This window comes from Bos grunniens, chromosome 1 (genome assembly GCF_055505025.1).
Source record: "Bos grunniens cultivar Pamir isolate PY7600 chromosome 1, Bosgru_T2T1.0, whole genome shotgun sequence".
Classification (NCBI taxonomy): domain Eukaryota; kingdom Metazoa; phylum Chordata; class Mammalia; order Artiodactyla; family Bovidae; genus Bos; species Bos grunniens.
Genome location: NC_141165.1, coordinates 5,924,749 through 5,940,139, shown reverse-complemented (window position 1 = coordinate 5,940,139; position 15,391 = coordinate 5,924,749). Strand labels below are relative to the sequence as shown.

The 15,391-nt window shown below is 40.5% G+C and overlaps 1 protein-coding gene across 2 annotated transcripts in view; it reads right to left on the bottom strand.

Annotated features, from left to right (window-relative positions):
• Positions 1-15,391, bottom strand: part of LOC147378887 (collagen alpha-6(VI) chain-like) — a 172,280-nt gene that overhangs the window by 72,130 nt on the left and 84,759 nt on the right. For both annotated transcript variants that reach the window (XM_086416185.1, XM_086416177.1), the window contains exons 12-18: positions 12,043-12,135; positions 10,652-10,705; positions 8,104-8,175; positions 7,992-8,018; positions 7,624-7,668; positions 7,480-7,533; positions 6,637-6,699 (exon numbers count right to left, since the gene is read on the bottom strand). In XM_086416185.1, the coding sequence (XP_086272311.1) occupies positions 6,637-6,699; positions 7,480-7,533; positions 7,624-7,668; positions 7,992-8,018; positions 8,104-8,175; positions 10,652-10,705; positions 12,043-12,135 (408 nt within the window). The remainder of the gene's footprint in view (positions 1-6,636; positions 6,700-7,479; positions 7,534-7,623; positions 7,669-7,991; positions 8,019-8,103; positions 8,176-10,651; positions 10,706-12,042; positions 12,136-15,391) is intronic.

Here is a 15,391-nt window from a genome sequence, read left to right as displayed (position 1 = left end):
ATTTAATATTTATCTGATGAATTACACTATTAAAGAGTTATATCTTCATTAGAACAGCAAGGAAGAAAAAGGAAGGTAAAGTCTCAAATTTTCTTCCACTGGGTATATACACTGCTTACTATAGTCCAACTCTGCACTATTTGATTGAAGAGATGACATAAAAAACCATATGCCAGCACATTCTACAGAACAGAATGTCCTACTTTCCATGCAGACCAGCTGTGTGGTCAGTCTGAGTGTGATCTGGCCCACTCTTTAAGTGTTTATGAAATTAGACAAAAGAGTATCATTTAATACAAATTTATGATTGAACTCTGGGAGTTGGTGATGGACAGGGAGGCCTGGCGTGCTGCAATTCATGGGGTCACAAAGAGTTGGACACGACTGAGCGACTGAACTGAACTGAACTGATGATTAAACATGGGCTTCTAATAATGATATGTTTTAGAATGTTGAGCTTTATTTAAGTGTCGCTCAGACAAATGACCTACCTCAGCCTTCCCTCAAATTACAAGAAATTTAATCCTACCAATGTATTTAGATCAATCTACCAAGACAATGGAAATAAAAACAAAAATAAACAAATGGGACCTAATCAAACATATAAGCTTTTGCACAGCAAAGGAAACCACTGACAAAATGAAAAGAAAACATACAGACGGGGAGAAAACATTTGCAAGGGATGTGACCAGTGAGGGCTTAATTTCCAAAATCTATAAACAGCTCATACAACTCAATAATAAAGAAACAAACAACCCAATCAAAAAATGGGCAGAAGATCTAAACAGACATTTCTCCAAAGAATAAATACAGATGGTCAACAGGTGCATGAAAAGACGCTCAACATCGCTAATAGAAAAATGTAAATCAAAACTATAATGAGTCACTACTACCTTACACAGGTCAAAACAGCCATCATTAAAAAGTCCACAAATAACAAATACCGATGAGGCTGTGGAGAACTGGGGATTCTCCAACACTGTTGGTAGGAGTGCAAATTGGTGCAGTCATTATGGAGAACTGTGTGGAGGTTCCTCAAAAAACTAAACAGTTGCCCTATGATTTAACAATCACATTCCTGGGTATATATCAGGAGAAAACTATAAAAACAGTTACTCAGCCATTAAAAAGGATACATTTGAATCAGTTGTAATGAGGTGGACGAAACTGGAGCCTATTATACAGAGTGAAGTAAGCCAGAAAGAAAAACACCAATACAGTATACTAACACATATATATGGAATTTAGAAAGATGGTAACGATAACCCTGTATATGAGACAACAAAAGAGACACTGATGTATAGAACAGTCTTTTGGACTCTGTGAGAGAGGGAGAGGGTGGGATGATTTGGGAGAATGGCATTGAAACATGTATAATATCATATATGAAACGAGTCGCCAGTCCAGGTTCGATGCACGATACTGGATGCTTGGGGCTGGTGCACTGGGATGACCCAGAGGGATGGTATGGGAGGGAGGAGGGTTCAGGATGGGGAACACATGTATACCTGTGGTGGATTCATTTTGATGTATGGCAAAACCAATACAATATTGTAAAGTTAAAAAAAAAGCTAAAAAAATAAATAAATAAATAAAAACAGTTCAGATCAGATCAGATCAGTCGCTCAGTCGTGTCCGACTCTTTGCGACCCCCACAAATCGCAGCACGCCAGGCCTCCCTGTCCATCACCAACTCCCAGAGTTCACTCAGACTCACGTCCATCGAGTCAGTAATGCCATCCAGCCATCTCATCCTCTGTCATCCCCTTCTACTCCTGCCCCCAATCCCTCCCAGAATCAGAGTGTTTTCCAATGAGTCAACTCTTCGCATGAGGTGGCCAAAGTACTGGAGTTTCAGCTTTAGCATCATTCCTTCCAAAGAAATCCCAGGGCTGATCTCCTTCAGAATGGACTGGTTGGATCTCCTTGCAGTCCAAGGGACTCTCAAGAGTCTTCTCCAACACCACAGCTCAAAAGCATCAATTCTTTGGCGCTCAGCCTTCTTCACAGTCCAACTTTCACATCCATACATGACCACAGGAAAAACCATAGCCTTGACTAGATGAACCTTTGTTGGCAAAGTAATGTCTCTGCTTTTGAACATGCTATCTAGGTTGGTCATAACTTTCCTTCCAAGGAGTAAGCGTCTTTTAATTTCATGGCTGCAGTCACCATCTGTAGTGATTTTGGAGCCCAGAAAAATAAAGTCTGACACTGTTTCCACTGTTTCCCCATCTATTTCCCATGAAGTGGTGGGACCGGATGCCATGATCTTCGTTTTCTGAATGTTGAGCTTTAAGCCAACTTTTTCACTTTCCACTTTCACTTTCATCAAGAGGCTTTTGAGTTCCTCTTCACTTTCTGCCATAAGGGTGGTGTCATCTGCATATCTGAGGCTATTGATATCTGTAGCAGTATTTATAATAGCTAAGACATAGAAGCAACCTAAATGTCTATCAAGAGATGAATGGATAGAGAAGATATAATATATATACACAATGGAATACTACTCAGCCATAAAAAGAAAGAAAGAAATGCCGTTTGCAGCAACATGATGGACCTGGTGATTATCATACTAAGTGAAATAAGTCAGACAGAGAAAGATAAACATCATATGATATCACTTATATGTGGAATCCAAAATACGACACCAATGAACTTACCTTGAAACAGAAACAGATGCAGAGATGTAGAGGAAACCTTGTGCTTGCCCAGGGTAGGAGTGGGGGAGGGAGGGATTAGACGTTTGAGACTACCAAACGCAAACTATTGTGTACAGCATGCGTAAGCAACAAGTACAGGGAACTATATCAAATAAGTGAAGTGAAGTTGCTCAGTTGTGTCTGACTCTTTGCGACCCCATGGTCTGTAGCCTACCAGGCTCCTCTGCCCATGGGATTTTCCAGGCAAGAGTACTGGAGTGGGTTGCCATTTCCTTTTTCAGAGGATCTTCCCGATCCAGGGATTGAACCCGGTTCTCCTGAATTGTAGGCAGATTCTTTACCATCTGAGCCACCAGGGAAATCCTGGACTATATTCAGTGGCTTATCACAGGGCTATATTCAGTGTCCTGTGATAAACCATAATGGAAAAGAGTATATATATACATATATATGTATGTGTATATATATATAATCATTTTTCTATATAGCAGAAATTAGCACAGCATTGTAAATCAACTGTATTTCAATAAAATAAATTTAAAAGTTATGTCAAAATGGTAGATTTCAAACAAACTAGCTTTTATGATCAAAAACTCTCTCTGAAAAAAGCATATATTTTCAGGAATTTGTGCCATTTGCATGTAGATTATGCTTGTGTCCTATTTATTCTGTCAATCTTGCTCTCTCCATATTTCTCCATATAGTAACCCACCAAAAAATACACGGAAAAAGTAGAGAGAGCTTTCATCGATTTGAGATGTACATTCCCAAGTGGCTGGCAAGAGTTATTATTTATTGAAAAACCATCTGAAGTCAGGATAGTTACAATACAGCACAGGGAAGCTCCCATGGGTTGAATTTTCAGCCATCTCGAAGTCATAGAATATTTCTCTTTAAATAAAAGTATTTTTATATTATTCAGATTCTTTTAAAGGTATTACACAATCATGCAGACAATTAGGGGGGATTCTGATTAAATTTGGAGAAGGCAATGGCACCCCACTCCAGTACTCTTGCCTGGAAAATCCCATGGACAGAGGAGCCTGGTGGGCTGCAGTCCATGGGGTCACGAAGAGTCGGATATGACTGAGCGACTTCACTTTCACTTTTCACTTTCATGAACTGGAGAAGGAAATGGCAACCCACTCCAGTGTTCTTGCCTGGAGAATCCCAGGGATGGGGTCACATAGAGTCGGACACGACTGAAGCGACTTAGAAGCAGCAGCAGCAGCTGATTAAACTGAATCACAATTTTATAGCAACACCCCAAGTGAATTTTAGGCCATCATATACCAATGACTGAAATGTCCTTGCGTTTGAACTACTATTTCTTCATTACCCTTATTTGTGGATATATTTTTGTTTCTAATTAGACACTTTGAAGTTGTTTGAAACTCTTGCATTATCAGAGTATTATCATATGCCAATGTTATCTTCAAGTACAAATTCCTCTGCTTTTTAAATAGAGTTATCTCCAATGCATACATAACACTGATACTTGTCAGTATGTACAGTATAAAATTCTTTCTCTGAACAACCACGTGTGCTGGAGGAGGAGTTATTAAAGACAAGGTCCTGTGACATTCCCAGTTGCCCCACATTCTTATCAGCACTTAGTACTGTTAGTTGTATACAGTTTAGGGTCTCTGATGGTTGTGGTACACTGCTCTGGTGCATTGATAGTGGGAGTATAAATCAGTGCAAACTTTTTGGAAAACTGTTCGGCTGTAAAGATTTAAGTGACTGTCATCCAGACAGTCTACTCCCAAAGTATAGACCCAGTAAAAATGTGTACGAAAGACACATACAAGAATGTATGTATCAGTAATATTTATAAAAGCATAATCTAGAACAACTGAAACATCTATCAGTAGCAGAATGGAGAAACAGATCAAGGAATATTCACACAATGAAATATTCATTCATTCAAAAAGCTAAGATCATGGCATTTGGTCCCATCACTTCATGGCAAATAGATGGGGAAACAATGGAAACAGTGACAGACTTCATTTTCTTGAGCTCCAAAATCGTGGCAGATGGTGACTGCAGCCATGATATTAAAAGATGCTTGCTCCTTGGAAGAAAAGCTATCACCCACCTAGACAGCATATTAAAAAGTAGAGACGTTACTTTGCCAACAAAGGTCTGTCTAGTCAAGGCTATGATTTTTCCAGTAGACATGTATGGATGTGACTGTTGGACTATAAAGAAAGCTGAGTGCCAAAGAATTGATGCTTTTGAACTGTGGTGTTGAAGACTCCTGAGACTCCCTTGGACTGCAAGGAGATCAAACCAGTCCATCCTAAAGGAAATCAGTCCTGAATATTCATTGGAAGGACTGATGCTGAAGCTGAAATTCCAATACTTTGGCCTCCTGATGCGAAGAACCGACTCATTAGAAAAGACCCTGATCCTGGGAAAGACTGAAGGCAGGAGGAGAAGGGGATGACAGAGGATGAGATGGTTGGATGGCATCACCGACTCGATGGACATGAGTTTGAGCAAGCTCCGGGAGTTGGTGATGGACAGGGAAGTGTGGTGTACTGAAGTCCCTGGGGCAAAGAGTCGGACATGACTGAGTGACTGAACTGAACCTAACTCAACTGAGTAAGATTGAATGGACTACTGATATTCACCACACTGATTCATCTCAGAAGTATATACTTGAGCAAAAGAAGCTGGGCATGAAAAGTACATCCTGTATAATACCAGTGAAAAGTTCAATAATGGGTAAAACTGATTCATGGTCCTGAGACAGTGATTACCTTAGGGAGGGCTGGTAGTGACTGAAGTACACATGAGGGGGTTTGGGCATTATTCTACTCTTGTCTGATGTTCTGTTTCTTTACCTGAGTAGTGAGGGCACAGGGTACTTATAGTCATCAAGCTGTGAATTCATAATTTGTGTACTTTTCTGATGCATGTTACAGCTTAACAGTAAATTCAAGAGATCTAATGAATAGCATGGTGATTATAAGCTGTGATACTGTATTATACACTCCAAAGCTGCTAAAAGACTAGGTTTTAAATATTCTTACCACACAAAAAAAGTGATAATTATGTACCTGTTAAAGGACTTAGCTAACACTAAGGCGGTAATGCTAATATGTAAATATATCAAACTAACCTGGACGTGAGTTTGAGGGAACTCCGGGAGTTGGTGATGGACAGGGAGGCCTGGCGTGCTGCAATTCATGGGGTCACAAAGAGTCGGACACGACTGAGCAACTGAACTGAACTGAACCTGTTGTACATCTTAAACTTATGCAACGTTATATAGATATCACATTGTATACACAATTTTATCTCAACTTCTAAAGTTTTAATGAATGTTTAAAAAAACCTACAAAATCCTAATTCATTAAGGTTTTGAAGATTGACGTGTGGGTGATCAAAGTCCTAGAGTACTGATGTCCAATGGACTTGGCATATCCCCTAGGCTGGCATGCGTCCTGTTGGCTTTGGTGTAGGTTATGCCTGCTCAACTGGGTTGCATCCCCATTAAAGCAGGTATTTCTGGGCTAATGTACTTTTTGCCTAATGCACTTTTAGCTGACTTGGACTCAGGGAAATGAAGCTAATATTCTCAATGGAGAAAGACTCTTGGAGAAGAGAAAAAAGAGATGGCTCCATTTCTTTCATCCTGTCCATATTTTGAGGAAGATAATGGAATGAAGTGGAATTCCTTCATAGCTCTGAAGCACAAGGAAGTTCTGAAAATGTTTTCTCAAAAATTACATATGCAAACAGTGGCAAGACTGTCTCACTGTCCATACTCATCTTGTACATGAAGAGTATCAGGCACAAGGGACTTGCTTTTAAAACTCTAAACAGTTGTGCCCATGACGATTTCAATTCAGAACTGCCACGGTAATGCTTTAAAGTAGCGCTCCCTCTCCCCACCGGAAGCGCTGATGGGAAATGAGCCCTGACATGACGTTAGTTTGCAGCCCCTCGATCAAAGCACACTTACTGGGTCTCCACGCAAGCCCTTTGCTCCATGGTCTCCAGAAATTCCTCTCTCTCCCGGGATTCCCTAAAGTCAACACAAAGGAGAAGAAGGACAAGAATTTTAAGTGACATTAATAAAAACAAGGAGCTTATCTTCTCCCTGATTTAAATTATTAAATGTTTTCCTACTAAAGTTATTTTGTAGAGAAGAGGAACAACCAATAGATTCAGGCACCATGTGAATAATTTAACAGTGGCCACAATTATTCACCACAGTGATAAATTCTGTGTTCCAGACAGATTCATTGTCTTGTCCATTATTTTGTAACTACTATATGCACCAGGTATTGGTTTTATCCTTCTTTTGATGAGGCAACTGAGATTCAGAGAGATTATCCATATTTGACTCCCTACCCCTGAGTTTGGTCGTGGCTCATTCTGGTCAACAGAAAGAATAAGATCTACTTGTAAGATCTACAGTGTCACCACGAGAGTTCCAAGCCTCGGCCCCAGGGGCCCTCGAGAGAGCTTGTGTGTTTCTACTTGCTCCCTTGCGCTTCAGCCATGGCCATAAAAGGCCGGGCAGCTCTCTGCTCCCAGAAGGATAAGAAGAGAGAAGTGAAACAAAGCCCCCAGCCAACCTACAGACACATGAGCCAAGCTCAGCCACGCACCGCCTAGATCAGCGGAACTTCCCAGACACATCAGAAATTACTGTTTCTTTTTGCATGCAGTTGAGGTCTTCTGGTTATCCTAAAACCCTTTCATGATCCTAGCTGACAACTATTCCTGGTGTAGCTGCCTTACAAGTCACACCTTGAATCCCCAGTACAGTTTCTACGTTATCCCTTTATTGAATGCCTACCTGGGCTCCTTCATTGCCTTTCTCTCCTTTTGCTCCAGGAAGACCACTATCACCCTAAAACACAGAGAACAATAAACTCAAGTTCTCATTTTCTTAACGAGAACTAGCTCAGAGGGTTTTCATGATACAAAGAGAAGGTTCGACCTGTTCTCCATTTAAGCCATCAATTCCACTTTCCCCAGCTTCTCCCTGAAAAGACAGATGTGATCAGAATACAGTGCACTGCATTTACGTGGAAAGAAGCCAGACACCAAATTAAAAGTCAAATTTTGTGTTCTATATACATGCTCTTTGCTAGGCTGGCCCTGGGTCATATTTAAGATTACTGAGTCATAGAAATTGTCAACCAAAACCAAACATGGTCTGCAATAAAAGGCATTAGTAAACAAAATGAAATAATTAGCAATAAAAAGGAAGGTCAACAAAACTTCATTTGTACAATCTACTGGTCAATCACCTCAAAAATAATTCTAGGTAACAGATGGGCAGATAAATGATGTTTGGTACCATACCTCCTGTCCATTTAGTCCCCTGTTTCCCTGGAAATAGAAAGGACAGCAGGGGTTAGTGTAGGAAAAGGAATTAACGTTGGGAAGCCTTCATAGTGCTTCTTGCAATCCTTACCTTAGGGCCCTTGGCACCATAGCATCCTTTAGTACCTTGTTCTCCCACAGGTCCACTGGCTCCTCTTTCTCCCTAAGGAAGAGCACATACTCAGACGAGCTTTTCGTATTGTCATCTGGAATCTGTCTTGGAAATCTGACAACCTTTGTGTTGGATTAAAAAAGTGCAACTGCTCATGGGTTTATAACCCAGAATTCATGCTTATGAAAACTGACAGTGGAAGTAAATCAGAGCTACTCTGATGACAATCCTCTGTGTTGGATCCCACCTGGATACTCTCCAGGGTGGGATAGTATCTAAGTAAAACAGACATACAACAACTGGCAGCTAAGATGCATTCTCAAGATTTCAGAAGACATTCTGGGAATAGACAGTGAAGAATTGATGAGACATCGGAGCATGATGCTCTAGGTATGACCTAAGCAAGGGGCAGATTTCTTGACGAAATTCCTTCCCTTTCTCTCTATCTTTAACCTAAACCCACTCCTGTGATCTGGTCTTATTAATCCCACCAGCCGGTGCAGTCTTGTGAGCTGAAACAAAGATGTCATCCTCAGCCACTGTCTCCCCAAGTGGTCACCAAGGCACATCCATTCAACCTCCTTAGCGTATCTATTCGCACTGCCCTAAATTTTGTCTTGCACCTGCTGCTGCAAGGCTTCTACCTGCAATCCCTACCTTGTCATCTTCCATGATGTTGCCTGAGCATGCTTTCTAAGCCCATGCCCTAGCCATTTTTAATCCTGTGCTTGAACATCATGGAAACAGTGGAAACAGTGACAGACTTTATTTCTGGGGGCTACAGATGGTGACTGCAGCCATGAAATTAAAAGATGCTTGCTCCTTGGAAGAAAAGCTATGACCAACCTAGACAGCATATTAAAAAGCAGAGACATTACTTTGCCAACAAATGTCCATCTAGTTAAGGTTATGGTTTTTCTAGTAGTCACGTATGGATGTGAGAGTTGGACTATTAAGAAAGCTGAGCACCAAAAAATTGATGCTTTTGAACTGTGGTGTTGGAGAGGACTCTTGAGAGTCCCTTGGTCTGCAAGGAGATCAAACCAGTCCATCCTAAAGGAAATCAGTCTTGAATATTCACGGGAAGGACTGATGCTGAAGCTGAAATTCCAATACTTCGGCCACCTGACGCAAAGAATTGACTCATTTGAAAAGACTTTGATGCTGGTAAAGATTGAAGGCAGGAGGAGAAGGGCACGACAGAGGATGAGATGGTTGGATAGCATCACTGACTCAATGGACATGGGTTTGGGTGGACTCCGGGAGTTGGTGATGGATAGGGAGGCGTGTTGTGCTTCAGTCCATGGGGTTGCAAAGAGTTGGACATGACTGAGTGACTGAACTAACTAACTAAACATCATTAAGTGATGCCCATCAACTGGAAGACACCTCCAAATCCTTCTCAGAGTACTCGAGACTCCCAGAATTCTGGGTCTTGCACCTTGATCTCTCACTGTGTCCTGGATTCTGGCCATGTTGACCATATGTCATTCTGCAAACACACAATTCTCTGACTCAGTTACACACCCTTGACCACACTGTTCTCCCTGTAGTAGAATATTCTTCCCCCTTTAGCCTGGAGAAAGTTCTATCTGTCCTCAGATGCCACCCAAGCATTACCCCCTGTCTGCAGCCTTCCTCTCAGGCTGTCACCTGAGGCAGTTCAGTATTTGCACTTCCACACTCTATCACATGGCACCTCATATACCTCGAGCAGAGTTCTCGTGTATAACAACTAGACCTACTGCTTCTCATGTGTCTTTCCAATAGTCTGGAATTTGCCTGAGATAGGATCGATCTTTTTTTTTCTTTATTTTTATTTCTGTGGTCTAGCAGTGTGCCTGGCACATGGAAAGATACCTTAAGATGTATCTGTTAAATGAATGATGAGTGTATTTATGATGAGGTCTTTGATAAATAATGTGATAAATTGTAAGATGGTTAATATACACTTATTAAGTGGATGGATGGAAGGAAGGAGGGAAAGAAGGAAGGAAAGATAAATGGATGAATAGGTTCAAGAAAGGGCAAGGTCCTAGATAAGCAGTGTGGTGAGTGGGTTTACTCATGCAGAATGGAAGGGGGAAATGGCAGTGATTTGACTCTCCTAGTGAAAAAGAGCTAGGAGTCAGACACGACTGAGTAACTTCACTTTGACTTTTCACTTTCATGCATTGGAGAAGGAAATGGCAACCCACTCCAGTGTTCTTGCCTGGAGAATCCCAGGGACGGGGGAGCCTGGTGGGCTGCCGTCTATGGGGTTGCACAGAGTCGGACAGGACTGAAGCGACTTAGCAGCAGCAGCAGCAGTGAAAAAGAGAAGTTTTTCATTGAGTTGATTATACAGTGTTGGTGGATAGTCCAAGAGGGGACAGTAAGTTAATAAAACATTGGTGACCTGGAAAAACCTCAAACTTTGCGAGTGAATCCTTAGAACTTTTCTTGCTTCCTTCTGAAATGATACAAATGCTTTCATAGCATAGATATGTTCTTAGGAATAAATGGAGCTAGAAAAACCTTGACTTACAGCAGTGCCCTCCTCTCCCAGGTAGCCTTCACTGCCTTTAAAACCTGGAAGTCCCTGGGAATGAGGAAAGGAAGGATACATTAGCACTCCATAGACCAAAACTCAGAGGTAATCAAGCAAGAATTCCTCAACTTCACAGTTTTACTTTATGTAGAATAGTATGAGTTTGCAAAATACAGCCTCCCCCCCCCAACCTAAGCTACATTTACACACATAAAAATAATGGAATTTTGAGACAAGTATCCAGATAACTCAAGGGTGGGTGTATGAGAAACATTTTCCATAGCTCTCTCTGGGGTTTAGAGCTGGAGTTTATACAGCTGGAGTTTTTTTCCTAGACAAACATTCTATGAACACAGCTATATTTGCCCCTGACAGGCTAGAATTATCCTCTTCTCATTAAAAATTCTTTTTGAGGATTTATGCTACATGTAAAATAGACCACACATATTTCTTTCCATTTTTCCTGATACCTGTTTAAAAAAATTCTACCATTCTCTGTACATGAAATCAAAGCACTCAGGAAATAATTAGCCCAAAAACTTTCTTCAGAGAGACAGCCATGGTGATTTGGAAGTTACAGTGCTATCTATAAGTTATCCAAAATCAAACACATGTGTAAATAAGTAGGACTGAAAATTTTAAACACATCTATGGTATGTTTATGCATATTTGAACATTTCCTCAAAGCCCAAATCATATTTTCACGTAAGGGTACATTAACTTCTTTGGGTTAGGAAATATATGAATCTGTTGTTAGTTAACTGTTTTCAGACTTGGTTTGTTTTTACTTATATATTTCTGGCAATATTTTTGTCTGGGTAGAGCTGAATGAAACATCTTGGCATCTCTTGCTGTGACGGGGTGATCTGATCAGCAGACTACACAACTTATTCCCTATCTGATTTAAATGACTCTGCAGCCATTAAAAACAAAAATTAAAATGACTCCTTAGCATTTAGGAGGCTTTCATTATTCAACATAAGAGATCCCAGTTGGTTTTTCTGCATCTTGTCATCACTGCCAGGACACTGGATAATCAACAGTCTAGGCAGTTTCTCTCTCTCTCTCTCTTTTTTTCCTTTTGGCTGTTCCGCCTGGCATGTAGGAACTACACTCCCTCAGTGGAAGCATGGACTCATAACCACTGGACTGCCAGGGACATCTCATCAGCAGTTTTTCTCTTGATGCTTTTATAAAAAGTTTTTTTTTTTTTTTTTAAGACTCTAATTTAGAAAACCAAGAAGAAGCCTATCTAATTTGACATATAAGCAGTATGATAAATGGTTACCTCAAAGGCTCTACCTAGGAGCCCTTATTTCTACCTAAACCTGTTTCTGAAAAACATACTATATTCAAATAAAATGAGCCACTATTGCAACTAAAATCACCGTTTTCCCTGCTGGTCCAGGGTCTCCCCTTGTGCCATCTCCTCCAATGCACTTGCAGAATAAACAGCAGCACGTCCTTTCCGCAACATTGACCTTGAGGAGGGTAGGAATACGTTACATTTGGTGGTATCACTGCCCAGTCACACTCACACACAAGCTCAAGGTGCTCTAGAGAGGATGAAGGAGACAGGCTTTACCTTTCATCTTTCCTTCTGTGATCTTCATTCTCCACCATATGAGGAATTCAGAATAAACTCAAAGATGTTTTTGTGTTCTCAAAAAAGTATCAGTTTTGCCACAGCCAACTCACTGTACACTAATTTATTAATGGGCTCTCCTGTGCCCACATTGACCATGGTATTGTTAATTACCTTGTATAATTCTGCCCCTAATAGTTTGTTCAATAAAAAGAATACATGCTGGGTTTTTTTTTTCCCCTTTTCCTGTTTTTTGAAATATTTGTATGCTGGAGAATTTAGACACTGTCCATTGTCACATTGCTTGGCATGGAGTTCAACGGTCAACACTTCTAGAACAGTTTGTGTGGGACAGGATTTCAAAGACACCAATTATGTGTTCAACATTCAGAAGCACTTGCTGTAGAGGGTGGGCATATGAAGAGATTTTATACTCTGGTTACGTTTTTTAACTCTGGATAAAAAGCATGTTATATATTTAAAAAATCTGAGTGAATTTCATCCTGGACCCAGTTAGTCATCCCCTGAAAAACTGACATAGTCCATCACATTTGGGGGCTTCTCTGGTGATTCAGTTGGTAAAGAATCTGCCTGCAATGCAGGCCACCCAGGTTAAGTTCCTGGGTCAGGAAGATCCCCTCTGGTTCACTTCCTGGGTCAGGAAGATCCCCTGGAGAAGGGAATGACAACCCACTGCAGTATTCTTGCCTGGAGAACAATTAACCCATAATATTTACTTTAAGGAAACTTCTGTCTGCGATAAATACTGTGATTTGCCTCAGTGGGGTAGAATCAATCTTTGTGTTGAGAAGTTTCCCATCAAAATTCTAGTGTGATGAAAAATGAAAATATTTTGTTATAACCGTTTCACAATTTCTCCTCTAAATTGTTTCTTTTTATATACTGTTTCTTTTCTGAATTGGAAAATTCTGTTTCTCCCCCGCCCCATAAACCTCAGAAAACCCAATAAAACTTGAAATGTGTGAAACCAAATAACAACAACAAAATGGATTCTGTGATTTCATATTAGATGATATCAATTTTCTTTGGATCACTAACATCCTACAGCATATTTTACTATTAACATTAAAATGGGCTATTTCTAAAATTAAACATTTCTTATACAGTATTGCATTTATGTGACATCTAAAAACTGATAACCTTGTTTGAAGAATAACTTCCTCCCTCTATGAATTACCAATTTTAAATTACAAATTTCAGAGACAGAAAAAAATTTTGTAAAATAGACACCATTTTCCCATGTAGAAAGGAATTACAGCAAAACTTCCACATTAAGTTACAAGAAAACTTCTATATTCTCTAAGCAATTATTTTTACATGGTTACTACACTGAAGTGAACTGAAGTCGCTCAGTCATGTCCAACTCTTGGCGACCCCATGGACTGTAGCTTATCAAGCTCCTCCGTCCATGGGATTTTCCAGGCAAGAGTGCTGGAGTGGATTGCCATTTCCTTCTCCAGGGGATCTTCCCAACCCAGGAATCAAACCCAGGTCTCCTGCATTGCAGGCAGACACTTTACCGTCTGAGCCACCAGGGAAGCCAAGAGATGCTTAGAGATGATATTCTCTAAGCAATTATTTTTACATGGTTACTACACTGAACACACTGTTTAAATATCTATATGTGAGATCTATTGTCAGAAGGTAGCAGGAGAATGGATAAAGAAGCTGTCGTATGTATATACAATAGAATATTACTCAGTCATAAAAAGGAATGCATTTGAGTCACTTCTAGTGAGGTGGATAAACCTAGAGCCTATTATACAGAGTGAACTAAGTCAGAGGAGAAAAACGAATATCATTTATTAATGCATATATATAGAATCTAGAAAGATGATACTGATGGATTTATTTGCAGAGCATCAGTCGGAGAAGGCGATGGCACCCCACTCCAGTACTCTTGCCTGGAAAATCCCATGGACGGAGGAGCCTGATGGGCTGCAGTCCATGGGGCTGTGAAGAGTCGGACACGACTGAGCGACTTCATTTTCACTTTTCACTTTCATGCATTGGAGAAGGAAATGGCAACCCACTCCGTATTGTTGCCTGGAGAATCCCAGGAATGGGAGCCTGGTGGACTGCCATCTATGGGGTCACACAGAGTCAGACATGACTGAAGTGACTTAATAGCAGCAGCAGCAACAGAGACACAGATATACAGAACAGACTTATGGACGTGGGCAGAAGGCAAGAAAGGAGACAGTGGGATGTATGGAGAAAGTTAACATGGAGACATATGCATTATCATATGTAATCTAGATAGCCAATGGGAATTTGCTCTATGACTCAGGGGACTCAAATCAGGGCTCTATAACAACCTGGAAGGGTGGGGTGGGGAGGGAGGTTTAAGAGGGAGAGGACAGAGGCATGCCCATAGCTGATTTACATTGACATTTGGCAGAAACCACCATGGGAGTGTAAAGCAGTTATCCTTCAATTAAAAATAAATAGAGCTTCCCTGGTGGCTCAGATGGCAAAGAATCCACCTGCAATGCGGGAGACTGGGTTTGATCCCTGGGTTAGGAAGATCCCCTGGAGAAGGAAATGGCAACATACTCCAGTATTCTTGCTTGGAGAATCCCATGTACAGAGGAGCCTGGTGGGCTACATACAGTCCATGGGGTCTCAAGAGTCGGACACAACTTAGCCACTAAACCACCACCAAAAATAAATAAATTTAATTATAAAACAAAAAGTAGCAGGAGCCAGCACCTTACTGGGAAGTGTCTTGATATGCTGATTACAGATTTTATAAATTATAAGCAAATTGCAAATTTTCAGTCTCTCATTAAAGGTGAAACTAGTCATAGATAACTTGAAAACCTTCACCAAGCTAGTTTGAATTCTTGTATATTTCTAAAAGAAAAAGGATTGTGATGCATCTTATTTAGGGATTAGGTTCTAAAAATAGATAGATCATAAGGCAAAAATTTCCATCAGTCAAGACAACCTTTAAACATCTTTCCATCATAAAGTACGACATGGGAGGTCCATCATCACATCACTAGTTTTTCTTCCAAGATTGGAACAGATGTTCTTTTTTCAGTTGAACTCTATGGAATCAGCTCTATTCACAGGCCATTTGCAGAAAAAAAACACATATCTTAAACAGCAGAATCATATTCAGTGTG